This window comes from Arachis stenosperma, chromosome 9, assembly GCF_014773155.1.
Source record: "Arachis stenosperma cultivar V10309 chromosome 9, arast.V10309.gnm1.PFL2, whole genome shotgun sequence".
Classification (NCBI taxonomy): Eukaryota; Viridiplantae; Streptophyta; class Magnoliopsida; order Fabales; family Fabaceae; genus Arachis; species Arachis stenosperma.
In genome coordinates, this window is record NC_080385.1 from 5,491,892 (window position 1) to 5,516,384 (window position 24,493).

A 24,493-nucleotide genomic window follows, 5' to 3' on the forward strand; every position below is an offset into this window, starting at 1 on the left:
AATAAAATCCAATCAGATCCAAATTAATGCGGTTTTAATCGGTTTCGGTTTGGATTGGATTGGATGAGCGGTTTAATTTGGATCGGTTTGGATTTGAACACCCCTAAGTACTAACACATTATTCCGATCCATATAGAACAAACAATATTATCAAATTAATTATGTTAAATGTTGAGTCCAACATGCTACATTTAATTAAGAGGACCTACATCACATCTCATTTTACTACTATTATTGATTCTTAATTTCTTATAATAGTTTAACTTTAGACTTTTCCACAATTACCTTGATCTATTTTAACCGAAAGAGAATTTATATACATGGCCGTACATAATTCATGTTGGATGCAAATGCAAGTAATTAAGCTGTCAAAGTCAATTGATCATGATCTCTCATCTTGAAATTAATATTGTGTAATGTAACATCACGTTCTCAAGATTTGCTTAAGAAATTAAGTTGGCATGTGAATTTTTTTTATATATATTACTTGTTTTGGACTGGAAAATAAAGGAGGAAGAAATTAGTATTTTTGGTAACTATATAAAATTAAGTAGATTATGGCGTATTAGTGTACTAATAATCAATGGAAGCTAAATACATGGTGTGAAATGAATAAGTGATCATTGATTTCTTTGAATTGCGATATATCACATCAGCATTCAACAAATAAAACAAATTAAAATGATAGCTAAATACAAAATCACACACACTTGCATTGGCTTTTGCTTTTAGCAAAATAATGTGTGTCTGGTTGCATTGTGTGAACATTGGTAAACATTGTTGAAAATCAACACTAAAGTTCTCTAACTAATTCCAAGCAAGTTGGATGAAATCATAAGCTACGACAAGATAATTAATTGATTATTATTGTTATTATTATTATTACTATTTTGCTCTGTAGTGTTGCGATAAGGATAAAAATGGATGACCATGAACAGATCATATTTTCCATGCTGAATGGCTACATTATCAATGTCCTTATATTTAATGATAGTTGAAAATTATAGCCTCCTTGCATGTATAAATAGACATCCTCTGTGCATGATATGGACACACAACAATAACAACAGATTCTTCCTTCCTTTCTATACAAATAAATCAATCATCTTTTATGTTGCAATCAAATACCCTTCTCCTTATATTACTATTACAATTTTTTCTCTTCTTTTTATTTTATAAGTATTTTAAATTCTATTTTCTATTACTCTTTACATATAATATTAATAGCAATATTAACCATCTTTATTATATTGAGATAGTATCAAATGCAAATCTCTCTCTCTTTATTTTTAATACTTTTTCTTATCTTTGTATATATATACACAATACAACATATAATATTATTATATATATATAATAATTATTGAGCTAATTATATTAATAATAAAGTCTTCTATTTATACATCTCTATTTTATATCTTTTATCTATTTTACAACACGTTATCAGCACGAGACTCTGATCAAATCTTTAGGAAGACTCAGGTAATATTTTCATTATGTCGAAGCTCTCTCATCTTGAATTCAATGCTCTTGATATATCTGGAAACAATTATTTATCATGGATACTAGATGCTGAAATCCATCTTGATTCAATGGATCTTGGAGATACAATTAAGATTGAAAATAATGCATCCCAGAAGGATAAAGCTAAAGCCATGATTTTTCTCCGTCGTCATCTTGACGAAGGATTGAAAAATGAATATCTCACATTAAAAGATCCTGCAGATCTTTGGAAAGACCTTGAAGAAAGGTACAATCATCAGAAAACGGTGATACTTCCTCAAGCCCGGTATGAATGGACGCATTTGCGTTTACAAGATTTTAAATCTATAAATGAATATAATTCTGCAATGTTTCGAATCACCTCACGAATGAAATTGTGTGGGGAAAAAATAACTGATCATGATATGTTGGAGAAAACTTTCTCAACCTTCCATGCCTCGAATGTGCTCCTGCAGCAGCAGTATCGAGAGAAAGGGTTTAAAAAATATTCTGAGTTAATTTCTTGCCTTCTTGTTGCCGAACGCAACAATGAGTTGTTATTAAAAAATCATGAAGCGCGCCCAGCTGGCGCCGCCCCATTTCCTGAAGTAAATGCGGCAAATCATTACCCCAGAAGAGGTAAATGGCAAGCTTTTAATAACAAGAAAAATTATGGAAGGAAAAAGAATTATGTTCAAAAGAGAGGATCTCACCAGAAGTGGGACAAAGAAAGGAATATCGGGCAGAATAAATCAACGGAGGAGAAGTGTTTCCGCTGTGGTGGAAAGGGCCATTGGTCACGTACCTGTCGTACCCCAAGGCACCTAGTCGATCTTTACCAGGCATCTTTGAAAAAGAACGACAAAGGAAAGGAAACAAATTTTGTTTCAAATGATGCTGAGAACTCCACCACTCATTATGATGTATCTGATTTCTTTGAGGACCCTGAAGGAAATATTGGTCATTTGATCAATGATGGAATAGTTTAATATGTGGGATTGTGAAGTATATATGTAAATAAATAATGTAAAGAACTTATTGTTAAGTTTTATTTATGTATTTAAGTCTCAAATGTGATGTACATAAATAATGAAATATTAATATGAATTTTGAAATTATTAAATGTGTCAAATTTTAAAAAAAATTTTAGTATATGACATTATTTTATGTACAGTGTTTCTTAGAAAATAATTCTGATCAAGTATTCAATTTAACTGTGCATATTACTCATTTTATTATTTGTTTTTGAAGAATGGCAAGGATATGTAATGAAGATGTATGCCTTGCGGATAGTGCAAGTTCGCACACTATTCTCAAAAGTGATATATATTTTACCCATCTTGTGCCAAAAGAGGAATATGTTAATACTATTATTGGCTCAGGCAATGTGATAGAAGGCTCCGGAAGAGCTGTAATTTTGTTTCCTGGAGGAACAAAATTTATAATAAATAATGCACTATTATCTACCAAGTCTCTGAGGAACTTGTTGAGTTTCAAAGATATTCGCCGAAATGGATATCATGTTGAGACGATGAATGAGGGAAATCATGAGTATTTATGTATCACAACTCATGATTCAAATAAGAAAGTTATATTAGAAAAATTACCCTCTCTTTCATCTGGGTTGTATTATACCAAGATTAGTGCAATTGAATCACATGCCACTGTAAACCAGAAGTTTACTAGCCCAAATGAATTCATAATTTGGCACGACCGTTTGGGTCATCCGGGAACAACCATGATGAGGAGAATTATTGAAAACTCTCATGGACATTCACTAAAGAACCAGAAGATTCTTAAAACTAGTGAATTTTGTTGTGCTGCATGTTCTCAGGGAAAGCTAATTTTAAAGCCATCACCAGTAAAGATTGGATTTGAGTCCCCTGAATTCCTAGAAAGGATTCAAGGTGATATATGTGGACCTATTCATCCACCATGTGGATCTTTTAGATATTTTATGGTCCTCATAGACGCATCTTCGAGATGGTCACATGTGTGCTTATTATCTTCTCGCAACCTGGCGTTTGCGAGATTACTGGCTCAAATTATTCGATTAAAAGCACAATTTCCAGAAAATCCAATTAAAGCAATTCGTCTTGATAATGCTGGTGAATTTACTTCCCAAGCTTTTGATGCTTATTGTATGGCTAATGGAATAAGTGTTGAACATCCAGTAGCTTATGTTCACACACAAAATGGGTTAGCAGAATCACTTATTAAGCGCCTCCAATTAATCGCTAGACCCTTGCTTATGAGAACAAATCTCCCAACCTCGGTTTGGGGGCATGCTATTTTACATGCCGCAGCACTTATTCGTTTGAGGCCAACAAGTTATCATCAATTCTCTCCTATGCAATTAGCTTTTGGCCAGCAGCCAAATGTTTCCCATTTAAGAATATTTGGGTGTGCAATATATGTTCCCATTGCACCACCTAATCGCACCAAAATGGGACCCCAAAGAAAATTGGGGATATATGTTGGATATGATTCTCCCTCTATAGTGAGGTATCTTGAGATACAAACTGGTGATGTGTTTAAAGCCCGGTTTGCGGATTGTCATTTTGATGAATCAAAATTTCCAACATTAGGAGGAGAGAATAAGCTTCCTGAAAAGGAACTTAATTGGAATGCATCATCGTTGATGCATTTGGATCCTCGATCAGGGCAATGTGAACTAGAAGTTCAAAAGATTATACATTTGCAAAGAATAGCAAATGAATTGCCTGATGCATTTTCCGATACAAAGAGGATAACCAAATCTTATATACCAGCGGAAAATGCCCCAATTCGAATTGATGTCCCAGTAGGACAAATAGCCACGGAAGCAAATACACGCCAGAAGCGTGGCAGGCCTGTCGGTTCCAAGATAAAAATCCTCGAAAGAGAAAAGAGGTAAATACGATTCCTGTTGAAAAAGACATAGTAAAGACACCGGCAGTTGTCCAAAATTCTGATATAACGCCAGAAGACGTTCAGGTACCTGAAAATTGTGAAAATGACGAGATCTCGATAAATTATGTCTTTACAGGAGAGAAATGGGACCGGAATAAGACAATTGTCAATGAAATATTTGCATATAATGTGGCAGTAGATATCATGCATGAAAGTAAGGATCTTGAGCCAAGATCAGTCGAAGAATGTCGACAAAGAAATGATTGGCCAAAATGGGAAGCAGCCATGAAGGCTGAATTAGACTCACTTGCAAAACGTGAAGTCTTTGGACCTATAGTCCGTACACCTGAAGACGTAAAACCTGTTGGATATAAGTGGGTATTTGTGAGAAAACGAAATGAGAAAAATGAAGTCGTGCGCTACAAAGCCCGACTTGTGGCACAAGGTTTTTCACAAAGGCCCGGTATAGATTATGAAGAAACGTATTCCCCTGTAGTGGATGCGATAACTTTACGTTACTTGGTCAGCTTATCTGCATATCATAAACTGCATATGCATTTAATGGATGTGGTAACAGCCTATTTATACGGCTCATTAGATCGGGATATCTATATGAAAGTCCCTGAAGGATTAAAGATATCTAAACCATCCAATGAATATTCGCAAGGGTTATACTCAGTCAAATTGCAAAGATCTTTATATGGTCTAAAGCAATCTGGACGAATGTGGTATAATCGTCTTACTGAGTATCTGGCCAAAAACGGATTCAAGAATGATGATATCTGCCCATGTGTTTTCATAAAGAAATCTGCATCTGGATTCGTTATAATTGCTGTGTACGTTGATGATTTAAATATCATTGGGACTCCTGAAGAGATTCCAACAATTATAAAAACTCTAAAAGAAGAGTTTGAGATGAAAGATCTTGGAAAGACTAAATTTTGTCTCGGCCTGCAGATCGAGCATATAAAAGACGGGATCTTTATTCATCAAACAACATACACAGAAAAGATCTTGAAGAGATTTTATATGGATAAGTCACATCCATTAAGTACCCCAATGATTGTAAGATCTTTGGATGTGAAAAAGGATCAATTCCGTCCTAAAGAAGAAAATGAAGATATCCTTGGTCCTGAAGTACCATATCTTAGTGCCATTGGAGCACTAATGTATCTTGCTAATAATACGCGACCTGACATATCATTCGCGGTGAATTTACTAGCAAGGTATAGTTCCTCTCCAACCAAAAGACATTGGAGTGGAATCAAACAAATTTTTCGATATCTTCATGGAACGGTTGATATGGGATTGTTTTACCCCTATGGATCCAAGTCACAACTAGTTGGCTATGCAGATGCTGGCTACTTGTCTGACCCACATAAAGGGAGATCTCAAACAGGATATCTGTTTACATATGGTGGTACAGCTATATCTTGGAGGTCCACGAAACAGACAATTGCTGCAACATCCTCTAATCATGCTGAAATACTGGCGATTCATGAAGCTAGTCGTGAGTGTTTTTGGCTAAGGAGTCTGATTCAATATATTATGTCATCATGTGGACTGATTGATCATAAGATAGCTCCAACTGTCCTGTTTGAAGATAATACAGCATGCATTGCTCAACTTAAAGGCGGATACATTAAAGGCGATAGAACAAAGCACATTTCTCCCAAATTCTTCTTCACTCATGATCTTCAAAATCAAGGGACAATTGATGTCCAACAGATCCGTTCAAGTGACAATCTGGCAGATTTATTCACAAAGTCACTCCCGAAATCCTCCTTTGAAAGATTGGTACATGAGATTGGGATGCGCCGATTTCGAGACATTAAATGATGTCGGCAAGAGGGGGAGACTGTACTCTTTTTTCCTTGGTCAGGTTTTTTTCCTATTGGGTTTTTCTTGACAAGATTTTTAATGAGGCAGTCCCCATCACAGAGGATATCGTACTCTTTTTCCTTCAATGAGGTTTTTCCCACAGGGTTTTCCTTTAGTAAGGTTTTAATGAGACAATAATCCTTAATGGTCATCTAAGGGGGAGTGTTGCGATAAGGATAAAAATGGATGACCATGAACAGATCATATTTTCCATGCTGAATGGCTACATTATCAATGTCCTTATATTTAATGATAGTTGAAAATTATAGCCTCCTTGCATGTATAAATAGACATCCTCAGTGCATGATATGGACACACAACAATAACAACAGATTCTTCCTTCCTTTCTATACAAATAAATCAATCATCTTTTATGTTGCAATCAAATACCCTTCTCCTTATATTACTATTACAATTTTTTCTCTTCTTTTATTTTATAAGTATTTTAAATTCTATTTTCTATTACTCTTTACATATAATATTAATAGCAATATTAACCATCTTTATTATATTGAGATAGTATCAAATGCAAATCTCTCTCTCTTTATTTTTAATACTTTTTCTTATCTTTGTATATATATACACAATACAACATATAATATTATTATATATATATAATAATTATTGAGCTAATTATATTAATAATAAAGTCTTCTATTTATACATCTCTATTTTATATCTTTTATCTATTTTACAACATGTAGGAGCATTTTTAAGGGTTTCTTGTGGCCACTTGTTGTATCACCTCTTTGGTTCATTCTCCACAGTTGTTCACACAAAAGAGAATCAACCCCAAATAGTGAAAAATATAATAACTAAACATTGACTTCTTAAAAGTTTAATAATGAATACATATTGGCATCTTTAGCCATGAGCTAGCCCAAGATTTCACCTGAATATAGTAGGGTTCTTTGAATTATTTATTCATCTGTGTAGAAATTTAAAATATTGATCCTTAAAAATAATATGTATATACTAAAGTCATCAGACACTAAAATAAATAATTATGTATTTATATAATATGCATGTGTTATTTAACTCATTTTTATTATATATATATATATATATATATATATATATATATTATATTTTAACATATTATTTCATACTAAGGATAAAGTATTAAATTGGTTTTTTGTTTGGGCGTAATTGTGTAATTCTGTTTTAGTCCTTAAGGTTTAAAGTGTCCTATTTGAATCCAAAAAAATTTTATTTAGCATTCATCAATTTAGTCTCACAGTGAGGTCAAAGTTAAATAATTAACGGAATGTCCTACACAACAACAGTACAAGAACAAAATCGATAATCTGGAGAATAAGTACAAGCTCCAGAGGCACAAAATTAACCGTAGATGCATCAATACATTTATTTATTATTTTTTTATAATATAAATAAAATATTTTCTATAGAACTAAAGAGAATATCCACGTTGATTTTGTGCCTTGGAGCGTGTACTTGTTCTCCAAATTATCGATTTTGTTCTTGTACTGTTCTTATGTAAGATATTTCGTTAATTATTTAATTTTGACCTCACTGTGGGACTAAATTAATGCTAAATGAAACTTTTTTGAATTCAAATAGGACACTTTAAAACTTAAGGATTAAAATAGAATTACGGCCAAACATAGGAAACCAATTTAATACTTTACCTTTCGTACTAATAACTAATTTTAGTGATAAATTAATTTTAATATATATCTAACATAATTGATTAATCTTATATCTTACCCTTGTAATTTTATATATATGAAAAACTAGTTAGTTAGAGTGACTTGCTTATTCAATTATGAGAGTTGTTAGAGTTTGTTATTCTCTCACTCATATGTACTGAAGGCTTAAAGCTAAAATATATGTGATGGTATAAGTACTCAGTGTATGATTGAATAATATGCAATATACAAGTTGTTTAGTTTTCTTCATTTACAAGTTATCTTTTTTGTTTCTATATCACACACTCTTTACTGCATAAATTTACTTTTCGTTCATTTTCTATTACTTTTGAAACTCTTATATGATATCAAGAGCCATTGATCATCCTTGGCCTTCAATATGGAGATCTCATTATCTAATTCCACTATTATAAAGATTTTTTCTCGGTGAAAACTCAAGTGTAGTCGACTTCACGTGAAGTTGATAGCGGAGAGCCGATAGATAAAAATTTAGTTAAATCAATCAAATCATCTGACGGCTCTCAATGATCAACTTCACGTGAAGTCGACTATCAATTGTATTTAAACAAATGCTCAAATGCTCAAATTACATCTTAAACAATTGTATCTCTCCCTTTTAATTTTCTTCAACAAAGATCCTTCAACCCAATTGCAAATAAATTGACAGAGACAAATCATAAGACTTGGCAACAACAAGCACTATTTGCAATTTGGGACCAAGATATGCAAGATCATCTTCATCAAAATCGAACTCCTCTTCGATTTGATTCACCAGAAAACTAACTAGCAGGTATTAAAACCTTAAAGTATAAGCAATGACACCTAGATGACTATAATCTAATTCTTTCGTTGCTTACATCTATGGATGTAGTATTAAAAAATAAGATAGTTGGGTGTACATTTGCATATGAAATTTGGGTAAGAATTGAAGATTATTTTACAAAGTCCACTAGATACAAGATCAAACAACTGAAAACACAATTGAAGACTATCAAAAAGTAAGGTTTGAGTGTCTCTTACTATATCTCTCAAATCAACAACATTGAACAAGTCGTGTATTTAAACAAAACAACTTATACTATATAAGCATTACCAACAAAAATTATACTATATAAAGATATTTTCGTTTTTTTAATGGTGGAAACTCACGTATAGTCGACTTCACGTGAAGTTAATACTTGAGAGCCGTTAGATGATTTGACTTATTTGACTAAATTTTCATCTAAAGGCTCTCAAATATCAACTTCACGTGAAGTCGATTTCACATGAGTTTTTGCCTTTTTTTTTGTTTATCCAAACGGTATCCCCTAACCCGACAGGTTAAAGACTAATCCGTCGCGGATTTGAGCTCCATTTAAGAGTCTGCCGCTGGCCAATGGATTGCTGCATGCACAAGGCGGGGTTCAAACTCCCGACACTTACTTTTAATTGGTTAATTCGCTCTCCTTTGGCACTTGCCGACGGCCCAGACAAGATGGAGCTCTAACTTTGGTGAGTCCGCAAATTGTGGTAAGCAAAATTGAAGAGACATATATTCTTGTCTCCTTCTCTTTGTTCTTACCATACAATACACAACAGCTATTATTGACCCAAACCCATTATGTGTTTATATTCTATTTCATGCATGCATAATTGCATCTTCACTCATTCTTTTTAACATATATATAACCTTAAATTTTTTATTTGAAAAACAAAAACAATTTTTTAGCCTTTAGATTAATTTCTTTTTTTATAATTTTGTAATTGCATCTACTACCCAACTATAACCACATCAATTAGCACCTTATTTTACAATAATTACAAGATAGGTATTAAGATATAAAGTAATAATTAAAATATAAAAAATATTTTAAATAATATATATTAAATCATCTAACAATTATAACTCAGATAACAAACGGACTAAAAACTAACCTATTTAATTTGTATTAGCTTGAAATTTAAATCCAAAAAAAAAAATGCTCATCAAATTACCCCGCTTAACCACAGGCTTTGGTGGGACCAACCAGCAAACACCTACGAATGTCTTTTATATAAAAGCCAAAAAATTAAATATTTTTTGTATTTTTAAATAAATTATTTTTATAAGCTCATGAATTTTATGAAGTATTTCTTTTAGTTAATTGATTATCAAGTTATGAATTTTATTTTTGGGTTTTACTCTAATTAACTTGATAATAATATATTTTTTAAAATTGTTCCCAAAGTATATAAAAATTATGTATGACGAGTCAATTTAATAAAAAGAGTAATGAAATATATATATATTTTTTTCGCAAGACAAACTAACCCACTCCATCTATTGGCGAATTTTGACAAGCCCAGAACTCACTTGCCAATCTTTTATCTTTAATTTTAATTATTATTTTCATGTGAATATATATTTGCACAAATAATCAGTTAATTACAAAAATGACAATCCGTATACTTGCCAAAACCAAATCATATGCCTATATATATAGTTATCAAAAGGGGTTCAATGGGAGGTGGAGAGAAGCCAATAAAGCAATACAATTAATTAATGGTGCATCTCAAGAAATGCAGGTAAAATGCCAAACGCAAACCATATCATAAATTCATAATGGAAAAATACAGAAATATAACTTATTTACAAGCTAATATTAGCCAACTCTATTATAATTTAAATTTTATAAATAAATAAAAATTTAAAAAACAAAATTTAAAATTTAAAAATAATTATTTTTATATTTATCCTAATCACATTTATAATACACATTCAAAACAATCCATAAAAAACTTAATTCATTTCTATTTATTTGAAAACAGTTAAATTTTTCCTTCCATAACCAAGTTGGGATGGTATATATAGTGGTTAGCTCACTAGTCTGCTTAAGTAAGTGTAGGGGGTTCGAATCCCGCCTTGTACATGTAGCAATCTATTTACCAGCGACAAGCCCTTAAATGGAGTTCAATACCGCGACGAATTAGTTATTGGCCTGTTGGGTTGAGGGATACCGTGGAAAACAAAAAAAAATCTCTCCTTCCATAAACCTGCCGTCTCCACGTAGTTTTCGATGCCGTCATCCACCGACCACCATCACGTCTTTCGTCACGTTGCGCGGCCTCTTCCTCGCGTCCCGTCTTTCTTTCTCGCAATGCGCTACCACGAGTCTCCCACCATGTACACAACACCGTTCAAGATGTCGTTATCGGTCACCCAACGGTTCTTTTTCTTCTCCTCCTCTTATTTGGTTTTGAGTGATTATTTTAACTAGTTTTTTATGTTTCTTTTTCCTAAATTTCATATATTCTTTTTATTAGTTTTGAACGATTCTTTTTCTTATCTTTTGTATGTTTTTTTCCTTAGGATTTAGATGATTCTTTTTCCTACGTTTTATATGTTTTTTTTTTTAGGATTTGAATGAGTTTTTATTTTATGTTTTGGTATTTTTTTGGGGAATTTGGATGTTTTTTTTAAGAAAAATTAGAATTTGTGTAATAAATAGTAAAAGATGAATTAGAATAAAAAAAGTAATTAATAATCGATAATTTTATATTTATTAAAAAATAAAATTTAAATAATCAATAATTAATGATAATTAATTAGTATAAAATACTATTTAAACATGTTTGTTGGCTTCTTATCGCCTATATTCCTGTTAATTTCCTATCCTAGCAAGATTGATTCATAATTCAGCAAAAAGAGAAACATTCCAAATGACTCCACTAAATTAAACCAAAACTATATACACTAATAGAAACATGTAGTAGCTTTGGAAGAGCCAAATTAAACTACTAGTTAATCCAAATGTTGAAGGTAGTGAACTAATAAGTTCATGAATCTATCTAGCTAGCTTGGGCGTATTTATATACATGTTACATGTATTATAGTGTATGTATGTGTTGTGAATAATGCAATGTATATTAGTTAGTTAAAACTCTCGTCTTTCTATGGCACTTTTATATGGGAATATAGGACCCATGGATCCCCTCACCAACAACCATCATCATCTTAACTTACCCCACTATATATGCATGCTTACTTCATCTAATTAATATTATTAGAAAAAAATGTTTGCTACGGTACGATAATAAATTCATACATACTGATACGTTTAAAATATAGACAAATAACAATAAGACATGTGAAATTTATTTTTCACATCAGCATTTAATTTTTTCTTTTTTAAATATATAGTATATTACCACTTTTACTAAAACACCCTTTTAATTAAATAAAAATAAAAAATATTTATTTATTTATCTTCGTCACTTGTGCACTCTTCAACGCTTTCCCCAACCACCACACCACCATGCCAGAATCTGAATCCGACAACAACTCCGGCTTTGACATGACAGTAAATTTTGCCTCCGCCAGTCAACCCTGCTCCGACGCCGCCGCCATAGCCACTGCAGATTCCTCGTCCTTCGCCATTAAGGTCTACATGTACGACCTTCCCACTTGGTTCACCTACGGTGTCATCGCCGCCCGGTCCGCCTCCCGAGGCGGCGGCACGCCTGAGAATCTAACCTCGCTGAGCTACCCAGGACACCAACACATGGGAGAGTGGTTTCTATTCCTAGACATGAACCATCCAGAGTCAGATCGGATAGGGTCACCGGTGACCCGGGTGATGGACCCGGAAGAAGCGGAGCTGTTCTACGTGCCGTTCTTCTCGTTGCTGAGCCAGCTGGTGTCGACGAGCCAACAAGGCAATGGCTCGGAGGCGGCATACAGTGACGAGGAGACGCAGGAAGCGCTGGTGGAGTGGCTGGAGGGGCAGAAGTACTGGCAGAGGAATGGAGGGAGGGACCACGTGTTCACGGTGGCGGACCCGAAGTTGCTGTTGCATGTGATGGATAAGGTGAAGAATAGTGTGCTTCTTGTGGTTGGGTTTGGGAGGTTGAGAGGGGATCAGGGTTCTCTGGTGAAGGATGTGGTGAGAGAGGATAGGAAGAGGAGAGAAGAAGATGAAGAAGACACAGGGTTTATCAACCGAGATGAAGAAAATTTTTGTTTTTTGTTTTTTTAATATGTTTAATGCAGATAAAAAATAATTTTGATTTTTTATTTTTTTAATATATTTTTATTTTGATGTTTTAATTATTTGAAATTATAAAATTAGGATTAATTGAATTTTAAAATTTAATTAATTTAAAAGAGTATTTTTATCTAATCAAATAAAAAAAGAATATTTAAGTCTTTTTATAAAATTAAATAAATAAATATTTTTTATTTTTATTTAGTTGGATAATATTGCCAAATTTGAAGCCATTTTTCAGGGTATCGTTCTAAAGAATTAAGGTCAAACTCATCAAATGTAACTCTTTAAACTTTTAAAGGTTGTATCTTACTTTCTTCGTGATTCATTAAAGTAGAAGAACTATCTACAGGTGTTGATATTGTAAAAGTTATATGTTTTCCTTCTTAAATATTAGCCTTCTTCTTAAAAAATTCATCATCAACTCTTTGATTTTCTATGACTATTTTATATAAAAATTTGAATATATATCCAGTAAAATATTTAAAAAAAAGAAATTAGAAGGATAAATATTAAAATTTATAATATTTATTGAATTTTTTTATCAATTTATACACATACAATAATATCAATACTTATTGAATATTCTAATATTTTTATCATATAAAAAATTAAATTAAATAAACAGTAAAATATAAAATAATATTAAATTATATAAATAAAAGGGCAAGTTACTTAAATAAATAGAATAGAGAAAACGTTTACCCAAATGTGCAAAAGTGATTCTTGTTACCTACATGTGCAAAAAGCCATTTCTATGTAATCCGTGGCAACCCACCACGGTTTCAAAACGTGCATAAACCGTGGCAGGTCCTAGCGGATTATGGCCAAAAGATATAGAGTGTAAACCGTGGTAGGTCACCACGGTTTACTAAGAAGAGATGGCGTGCATAAACCGTGGAGAGTCACCACGGTTTATGAAGAAACTTTTTGCACATAAAACCTCGTGGGTCACCACGGTTTATGTGTGATAAATAATGGCCAGAAAACCTTGTTAATTTTATGTCCAATAGAAAATGAATTTATTAGCACAATAAATTTATTAGCAGAATCTTAAATTATGTCTTATCAACAACAGCTTTTTATAATAGAAAGAGTACAATAAAAAAAATCAGATAATACTAAGAAAATAGTTTTTATAGTGCTTAAAAAATTGATGTCTATTTACTAAAAAATAAAAAATTAATATTTAATTTAAAATGATGAAATTTAATAAATTTAAAATATTTAAAATTTGTTATGTAAAATAAATTAGAAAAAAATTAGACTCCAATAATAAACACCATGAAATTTTTGGATTTTTTTTCTATTATAAAATAAAAAAATATTTTTAAAAATAAATTACACTAACATTAATGTTTAGAATCTGTGTTTTAATTTTTTATTTTGAGTTTTTATGAAGTTTTCAAAATCTTAGGCGAACTTATAAAAACTACTCAAAAGTTCGTTTAAGCTTAAGGTGACCTCTCTCATTATATTCATCTTTATTTTTTTATTTATAAAATAAAGATTTATTACACTATAACATATTAATGAGTACAATAAAATAATTACTTGTTAATATTGGTATATTAATATTCATTAACATGCTTATTGATTAAATCTTTTATATAGATTTAATAAATTCACATATAAGTGTATATTGATACATTAGTATTTGTTAAATTTAAAATAAAAAATATTTATTATATTATAAGAATATTAATGAGTACTCTAAAAAATATTAAAAAGTAATTATTTTATTATGTTCATTAATATTTTTTATAGTATAATAAATATTTTAATATAGTGTAAAATGAAAAATAGGGATAAACATAATGAAAAACTAATTGATAATACATGTAAAAATTTTATAGTATATATTAGTCAATAATACATAAAGAGAACGAATAAATTTTATTATAAATATTCAATAGAAATAGATGATTTTTTTTTTTTATAAAATGTACTATATAGTGTGTATTTATTAGGCTGCCTTTGTTTTCAACAACAAAATAGGATAAGACACTGAAAATAGGACAGGATAAGACACTGATGGATAGAGACACAAAATTTTGTGTTCTTGTAATTCTGCTTGGTGATAAACTAGAACAAATTATGAAAATCTAATTTATTCTCATTTTTTTCATTAAAAAAATTTGAGATGAAAAATATAATAATAAAAAATATAATAATAAAAAATTAACAAGAATAATAAAAAAAATAAAAAATAAGTTGTGTCTCTTGGACATAAAATTAACAAGGTATTTTGGCCATTATTTATCACACATAAACCGTGGTGAGCCACAAGGTTTTATGTGCAAACAAGTTTCTTCATAAACCGTGGTGACTCTCCACGGTTTATGCACGCCATCTCTCCTTAGTAAACCGTGGTGACCTACCACGGTTTACACTCTATATCTTTTGGCCATAATCCGCTAGGACCTGCCACGGTTTATGCACGTTTTGAAACCGTGGTAGGTTGCCACGGATTACATAGAAATGGCTTTTTGCACATGCAGGTAACAAGAATCAGTTTTGCACATTTGGGTAAACGTTTTCTCTATTCTATTTATTTAAGTAAATTGCCCTTAATTTTTTGTGTTAATGGATTTTTTTTTAAACAACTTACCTTTGAATCAAAAATCCCAATCCAACAGAAACCAGACAAAACCGAAATCAATCATCTACAAATGGTGGTCGGCAAAAAAGTCTTGCTATAGACACAAGCCCAACAAGAATAACATTCGTTTGTAGACTGTAGAACACATAAAAATATTCACACCCAAAAATTAAAAAAAAAAAAAACCAGTATATAAAAATATAGGTGGTGGTTGGCTGCAACATTCTAATTTTATTCATGCTTTTTATTTTAGAGATAATTCAATAGTATATACCAACATTATTAAATTATCAATATGAAATAAGTGATCCTCATACTTATATTAGTTATATTTCATTCCCAACCTACCATAGAAATCCTATTTAAACATGTAGCTTTATGCATAACTAATATTTTCAAAACATTTAACCCAAATAATTGCTCAGGAAATTAAACCTTTAATCAAAATCCCTCTATCATTTCCACAATCAACACCTTCGTTTCTGGTTAATACCCATCACTATTCTCAAGTAAGTTCACTGCAACCTTTCTGCTTTCTTTCTCATTTCTTCTATATACAGTTCTATGTTTCGATCCAACAAAATAAAAGGGTTCCACTCTGTCTTGTGAACTAATAACTCCTGCAATTCAGATTTGAAAATTTTCTAAGTGTTAACGTTGAAGCAAGCTGGAATATTCAACGAGCCTAAAAATATACAATTTATGCAGACATGAAAACAAAATTAGGGTCAGGCTAAACCAAAAAAAATGCCAGACCTATGCACAAGAGCAATGTACAAAATTTAAATATGTACAAAATTTTACGATTCTATCAAAAAAAAAAAAAAAACAAGAAAACAAAAAAAGCTAATGCACATCCATAATCTACATATGCATTCGTCTACTCTGCTGTTGCTTCATGAATCACCCAAAACTTCCAAAGGTTGGTGGAGCAGGCTAGAATTTTATGCTCAAGAGTGCTCTTGTATTGTTTACTCTTTATTGTATGAGTCCGCAAATTCTCTGATCATTCGCTTAATATGCTGCAAGTAGCAGAAAAGGTTGGGTGAGGAGCATGTAGAAAAATGTAACAAAACCATTAGTGAAAAATAAGTGACCAAGATACAGCCTTTGAAGAAGATTTAATTAATTACCTCCAGTTCCTCGTGGAGCACAAGGAATATTTTCTTCAATCTCTGGTGTCTCTGCAACTCAAATTAGGTCCAGAAATTTAGAAGTATATACCAAATACAATGATACAACATGAAGTAAATAAACCAGCAATTGTTCAGCAAAAATTGCACCAATTCAAACTAGACAACTAACAGAGTCAGTCAGTATCCATTGGTGACAATTCCTTATAAGGAAGCTAATTATGAATTTATGATAATAAAATCAACCAGCTTAAAAACATCTATAAGACTTGAATTAAGGATTTGGTCTCAGTGTCTTTTGTTTTAGAAATGTGTGAAGTAACAAGTAAAACAATAAAATTTCGTTTCACTACTTCTTTTCTTTTCTTTTTTTTTTTTTTTGGTTTTACAATTTCCTTTAGACTGCTGCAATCATGAAAACTAAAAATACTGAAAATGAAAACAAAAACCGCTCCTAAAAGAATAATGCCTCCCAGCACATGCAATATGAATAAAGACACTAGACTGTACATACTGCTACTAAGTTATGCTAGAAAAGTGCAGAAATTTTAAAACCTAAAGGGAAAAAGTGTTTAAAATGCTTTATATGTCTTACTCATACATTCTTTAGATGCTGTACGAGTGTTACTAAAGTTTATCCTCCAAAACAGACAAGGAAATGATTTCTCTGGCATTTGACCTCTATAAAATCATATTAATACTTCATGCCTGGTTGGAACCAAATAAAACATACCGTTCCACAACGTCGGTAGGATTCTCTCATCTGCCCCAAGATTTCATAATATCTGTCCATATCCCTACCTTTAGCATTTTCTAAATCCTTGCCCAGTTTCAAAAACTCATCCCTACAAATTATGGGCGAGATGTTAGACAGAATCAGACAAGTGATTGAAATAAACATCTAATACAAAGCAACAATAAAACACCGAATTGGAAGACTGTTTACCTGTAACTCTCCAGGATCTTGTTCAAGGAGCAGTAACTATCATATTTATCCCTATATTCCTGCACATATTCTTTATACCTAGTATTGCATAGAAAACATGTATCAGATACCTAAAGTCTAAGTGCTTGACTTAAAAAAGAACCCTACCAATAACATCAGAGACTGCAACAACAATAATAAGGCACAAAAATAACTGCTTACTGGGTGAAATTTCTTATCGGTCCCTTCAGTTCAGGCTCATCTTTTTCATACTTCGAATAAGAGCAACTATTTTCATCTGAAGATGATTCTCTCTTCTTTTGATCGCTGTTATTTATATCTACCAACAGTAAATCTTTTCCTCCATCAGCCATATCTTCCAACAAATTAGGTGTTCGCCTTTTATTTTCTTTGACAGTGTGCAAAACTGTTCCACGTTTATTGTCTTGCTGTTTAGATGCATTAACAGGTGCTCTTCTATTGCTTTCACTGCGACCTTCCAAGTCAATATCTTGGCTCGCCTTACTGCTCCTCTCTGCGAATTTTTGAGACCCAACTTCCACATGGTCAGATTTCAAATGTTGTGATTGAGATGGAATAACTCTAGAATGAGACCTTGTTGTATCTTCAAAATGATTGTCCGAGTTCTTTTTATTGGTGCTTTCCAGATTGGTGGGGAAACCAGAACTAACAAGGGCTGGGGACTGCTTTCCTGAGTCTAAAGATGCTTTTAATGAAGACCTTGCTTTAGAAATATCTGCATTCCTGACCTCTGAAGTGCTACCTTTGTTATCCACATGTTTAAACGAACCCTTTCGATCAAATTGCCTTGCAGCAGGGGCTTCATCAGGAGTGGACTCACGGAGTTCACCCAATTCCAAATCTGAATGCTCTCTCTGAAGAAGCGTACCTCTTCCATTAACTACAGGGGATTTATCAACACAAGTTCTGTTGTTTTCATTGGGTGATGTTATTAAGTGTTGCTGTGCATTTTTTCGTCCTTCCTTATACTTACCAACCATATTGCCTTGTTTTTGGTAATGTGAATCCATGGATGGTAATTGTTTACTTCCATCACTACCATCTCTGGAATTCCTGGGGACTTTTTTCTCAGTGGTGTGAATGACTTCATTTTGGGCATCTCTATGAGATTTTTCTTTTTGCATAGAAGAAGCTTCAGGCACATGAAAGTCCCTTCCCGGGTGTTTTTTGTTGTGCCTTACGCTTTCTGGTTTTTCCAATGCATTGGTTGGGTTTACTACAGAAGTGTGATCAAAGGTCCTTTGAACTGTATGGGGTAAATCTGAAGTAGGTTTTCCAGGAAACGCTTGATTGAATCCTTTTTGTAAACCAGTTGTGTTTCCTTGTCTATCAGCTCTATTAATTAATTGTGTTGTGCGGCCCTTAGAATTGCCTTCAGCAAATTCAGGAGGAGACAAATTGTGAGAACTCTCCAACATTTGCACATCCATGTCAGGAGAAAATGATCCTTGAGCCAAGTTTCCTGCTTTCAACCTCTTGGTCCGTTCAGATTTGTCATCAATGTTCTTCACATTAGAAGGCCTCTTCTTACCCATCGATAGCCTATCAGAGCTGTCAGACTGTTCATGCCTATAGCTATCCTTAACATCACTTTCCCTTTCATCAAACAAACTCCCAATATAATTTTGGCGCTCTTGGAGCTGTTGCAAATCAGGTGAAAAAGGTTTTGTATCATCTGCAAATCTGCCACTTGCATTAGAGATGGCACCAGTAGTTGGAGCAATTTCAGCTTCTTCTTCTTCAGGTAAGTCTTTTTCAATGTCAACTGCATCAGATTCATTACCATCCTGCTTCTCATGAAACTCATTCTGCATAGATCTTCCATCAGGAGATTTTACTGGACCGGGTAACGATATTCTTGGATCAGAGGTTTCTGGTTTGGGCCTTGACTCTTTTTCATCATCACTAGTCATAATATCTACATCCTCATCAGAACCGTCCTGGATGTCCTTACTGCTGGAAGATGCATCAGTATCACTGTCACTACTACTCCCACTCCCTGTTCCAGCAGGACTTCTACTTCTGCTCCTACTACGGCTTCCACTCTCACTTCCGCTGTCACTGCTGTCACTTTCACTGTCACTGTCAGTTGCACTCTCACTAGAGCTGCCTGCCTGCCCTTCACTATTATCAGCACCTCTTTTTTCATCACCAATATCAGGTGAAGTATGTTGAATGTCAACCTTTTCCAATGTGTTTAATTCTTCTTCCACTTTGGATTTTCCTTGCAACTGCTCCTCAAAATCGTCATTTGAGACTTTCTCTTCAAAGCCACCCTGTGGAGCTGATGTTGAATCATGAAATTCTTCACGTGCATGCATTTGGGGATTGTTATCATCAGGGGAGCTGTAAAATAAGATAATGCACCATAAATGCATGAAAGGAGTCTGTACAAGCAGAAAACTTACACCATTGGTATTCCAACGATATTGTCATGTAAAAGTGAAACTAACAGGTACCTTCCGCATTCATTCTGAGGCTTTTTTATGCTTTCCAAATCCACTCCCGGCTTCAAAATATACTTCCCTGGGAACTGGTATTTTGCAATCTGATGATCATGATTAAATGAAAAATTAGATCAAATATACATCATAAAGAATACCCTCAAGATTTCCAATGCTTACTTTTTTTATAATGGGCTCAATTTTCTTTACAGAATTCGGAAGCATGTCGCCAACAGCTTTCTCCAACGCCTATAAATCAAAAGAAAGGGGGGGGGGGGTTAAAAGGGTAAAATTAGTTTAACAAAAAGATAGATACTAGAAAGAGGCCAAGCAAGAAAAATATTATATTCGATATGTATCACAGACCTTCAAACTCATTCCTTTAGGTTTATCCATGAGAAGAGAAACCAACATGCCCTGCAAATCTGTTGGTTTAGATCCATTATTTCCCTTACCTCCTAATGAATTCCTCATAGCATTGTTTGCCTTGGTGGGGATTTCTTTCTCAGGAATTGCATTTGTATCTTGCTTACCCATCATTTGTGATGGTACAGCATCATCATTAACCTTAGAAGTATTTACTGCCCCGAGTGGAGAGGAAGCAGCAGCAAATGGATCAGGTGGAGATGGAAGAGGGGAAGGAATTTTGCTCTTAGAAGTAGTTGTTGACATAAATCCAGATTTAGGGTTATGGGTAGTTTTGGGGGGGCCTCCGACTGTACATACATTCAAAAGATTAAAGATATACAACATAAATAAACAAAAACTTGTAGGAAAGGTTCCAATACTACTTAGGTCAACTAAATTTTAATACCTTGAAGAGTTTCCACTTTCCTTTTCTTAAGAGCAGCCTCTTTCTTTTTATTGTAGTTCTTCCATGGTGTAGCTGGACAAGTTCAGTATAAATCTCTTCAGTTGGATGATTCAATGTATAAACCTTATTAAACTAAGGCTTTCGGTTAACATAATAGAGCAATGATACGCAGAAAAACATTCCCAATATCACAAAGAAATAAAATCTTCAAGATTTTCATCTCAATGACAATATATTTATATATATATATAGGCCATGTCTCTGGTGGCTTTGAAAATGGTGGCTATAGCCTATAGGTGACTAAGGGTTGACCATTAAATGAAGAAGTGACACTTGTCTTATGTCAAATTATAATTAACTTTTACTGTATACATGAAATGCTGCTTATCATTAATTCTGTGTTGGTAATTTAAAATTGTACTGTATAGACAAAAGTGAAATTTAAGAAAATAAAAAGTGTAAGTGTAATTTTTAATGTCCATTTCTTTAAATAAAAATAAGTTGTTCTCTTTCGTTTTTTACTCTTGGCTGGAATGAAGCCCCAAAAAAAAAATCCCCTTCTCTAACTAAAGCAAGAAATCAGAGAACCATAGAATCAAAGAAAGGGAGCAGGGGTGATATCTTCTTATTCTCCTTTTTTATGGAGTCAAGTCGCTAGAGACCACCATCCTTCCAACGTCGAGGTAGTGGGTGATGTTTTCTTCTCCCTGGACCTCCAGGGTAGTGAAAGTGACGGCAAATCTGGGAACCTGCTCCTCAACTCAGTTGCCAAGTCTAAACTCAATGGCCCGACCGAAATTCGACGGGAACGCATCTCAATACCAACAAAGAGGGTCTTCCACGCCTTCGTCGTAAGTTCTCCACCACCCTAAAGCGGGATCAAACCCTAATTGTTTTTCCAAATATTACACATTCAATCTTTCGAGAAGAAGAAATCTGTGGTTTTTATTTTCTTCTTTTATTATTTTATTCTTTCTTTTATGGAAGTAATTAAACAAGGGAAGAAAATTACTGCACCTTGTTAAGAAAATTACCGCACCATGTTAAAGTTCTTGGAAATTAATTAACGGGATCAACTGGGTAATTTTCTTCCACGTGTCAATGTATGATATAGGTGGGTCATATGTAGCCAGCTTAGCCACTAAACATTAAGAGCCACCATAGACGGCACCATATATATATAAGGAAAGTTAATACATAAAGTATATGAAGTCAAAGAAAGTTACCCTCCACAGCAGCTAATTGCTTAATCTGGCACTTCAAAGATGGGTTTCCAGGCTCTAAGACAATGGCTCTGTTGTAGAGAACATATATAAATCAACTTTCAACTTGCCAAAAATAAATAAATAAACTGCAAGAGATATCCAAAGATCAAATGCTTGTACTAAAAAGTGATGACGTAATATCTCTGAGCATAACATCATCAATGGTTCATTTACGTCATTAAATGAGAAAAATTGTTATCTGCATGTTGCTGCCATTGTTTATTGTATCAAAATATTGTATAAAATTAACAAACTCCTTTCACTGTTCATGACACTGCCATCTAAGTACAAGTAATCTGACACACATGTTTGTCTGGTTAAACAATGTGACAGTCCATCAATATTGTACAAAATTCACAACTCCTTTGTTAAACAATGTGATCTAAAGAATTCACCACAAGACATTGAGGCTAAGCTTCACTTGTACTACCTTGGTAAGTGCTTGTAATTCATGCATTCTCAATTGCTTGTGTGCGCATACAATAATTAGCATTCATACACATTCAAAATTTTGAAATTTGCATAAAACTTTCCATGAACTGTTCAAAAAAATAAGACAAACATTTAACAGATGGTGAAAACTCAGGTGCAGTCGATTTCATGTGAAGTTGATAACTGAGAGTCGTTAGATAATTTGACTGATTTGACTAAATTTTCATCTAACGACTCTCAACTATCAACTTCACGTGAAGTTGACTTCACCTGAGTTTCTACCTTCAGTTTTTTTCTGTTATTAATGCCTGGCTCATCCATACTGCAAGCAGCAACAAATTTTAAAGGAAATAGAGAAAAAGATTGTAAGATAATAACAAAGGCAAAGCAAAAGACAAAAACAAGGGTTACGTAGACGAAGAGTGCATCATATGGATGTATAATGATAAGTAAGGTATATCATCAATAACAGTTACATACTTCCGTTGCTTTGACTTCTTGTCGGCTTCGACTGACCGCATTTTGAGATGATTTTTAGTCGACTCATCCAGGATTCGCTGCACGTTCAGCTTGCGCCATGCAGAGCCAGATTCAACAAATAAACCATTTCCATCTTCACCACTCTGCCGCTCCTCATAAATATCACAAAGGTCACCAAATTCCCTTGACCATGTAAACCTGAATTCCTTTCCACCAACATCAATAATCTGGTACAAAAACAACCACATTCCTTTTAAGCTACAGATCCAAAATTGATTCAATGTCCCCCCCCCCCCCCCCTCTATAAACCAAGACAAAAAACTGTACCCTATAAACCAAACCAAACAAACTTCGGATGCACAATTAACCTTTTTGAATGAACTAAAAAAACATTTAGAACTCCACAGTTTAGTAATTATCATCACAATTGTATCGACTTAAGCACAATATTCAAAATATAAAGTCCCTTAGTTCCTAGTAACATAACTCAGTACATGATACAGTGCTAGTCAAAACGAATTTTTCAACACCATCAACAAAAAAATTTAAACAATGTAAAAGAATAAATAAATAATAATAAATTAGGAAAAGACTAGTCCCAATTCCCAAAGAACAAGGTAGCATTTCAACTAACAACATAAACCAATATTCTTTTTTTCAAAAACCCTGAAACAATCCTCAATTTCTATTCAGTTAAGAAACTTACATTCCCGTTGGGATTGTGAGGATTGGGGTCGAATTTCATACGCGCCCTACCACCTTGTGCCTCTACGCGCCTGATCTCGTCGACGAGGTCAGGCGCAAGTCTTATGATCATCGAGAACGCCAGCGCGTCGCTTCCCGCCACCAGATTAAAGGTCTCCTCCACCGCCGGCGGAGTCTTGGAGGCGGTTGCGGCGGCGGGTTTGCGGGCGGAGCCGCCTCCGAGGGAGAGTCTGCCGGCGCCACCACCAGGGCCAGAGGGACGCGGGGGTGGAGGGAAGGATGAGTGGGGCCGCTTGTTGTGGGCGGCGGAGCGGCCCAGCTTGGAAGAGAGTCCGCCGTACATGGTTTGACAGTTGGGATCGTCGTCCTTCCTGGAAGGTAATGGAAGGAAAGCTAACGAGTCTATGACCTCGATGCGCCGAGACAACCTAAACCATTATGAGAATTTCTTTCTCTATATTTACTTTTTGGTCCCCTTTGACGTTCGAATAATTGCAATTATGCCCTGATCAGTTTTTTTATCTTTCTGTTTGGATTTGGCTTTTGCCAGCTGTAGCAATTTATCTCAATCTACACAAAATTAAAGAAAAAAGGAGGATATGTACTTGTTACTAGTACTCGGCTGGTTAATGCAAAGTTCTAGAAACTTCGAGCAAAATTATTAACTCAGGAATATCATGGAGAACCACGATAGCTCTTCTAGGGTTTATACCTAAGTCCTTG

General features: G+C 33.6%; 2 protein-coding genes across 2 annotated transcripts; one reads left to right on the forward strand and one right to left on the reverse strand.

Moving 5' to 3' along the window:
- Positions 1–12,199: 12,199 nt before the first annotated feature.
- LOC130948917 (probable arabinosyltransferase ARAD1) lies at positions 12,200–12,919 on the forward strand. Its single transcript, XM_057877778.1, has one exon. The coding sequence runs from the start codon at positions 12,200–12,202 to the stop codon at positions 12,917–12,919; it is 720 nt and encodes a 239-aa protein (XP_057733761.1).
- Positions 12,920–16,133: 3,214 nt separating this feature from the next.
- LOC130948704 (uncharacterized) lies at positions 16,134–24,232 on the reverse strand. Its single transcript, XM_057877548.1, has 12 exons — positions 23,772–24,232; positions 23,066–23,292; positions 22,115–22,182; positions 20,889–20,960; positions 20,441–20,790; positions 20,255–20,323; positions 20,090–20,178; positions 17,811–19,976; positions 17,610–17,687; positions 17,397–17,508; positions 16,664–16,714; positions 16,134–16,552 (listed from the first exon to the last, which is right to left on the reverse strand). Exons 1-12 carry the CDS (start codon positions 24,111–24,113, stop codon positions 16,502–16,504), a joined length of 3,675 nt encoding a protein of 1,224 aa, XP_057733531.1. The 5' UTR covers positions 24,114–24,232; the 3' UTR covers positions 16,134–16,501.
- Between the last annotated feature and the right edge of the window lie 261 nt (positions 24,233–24,493).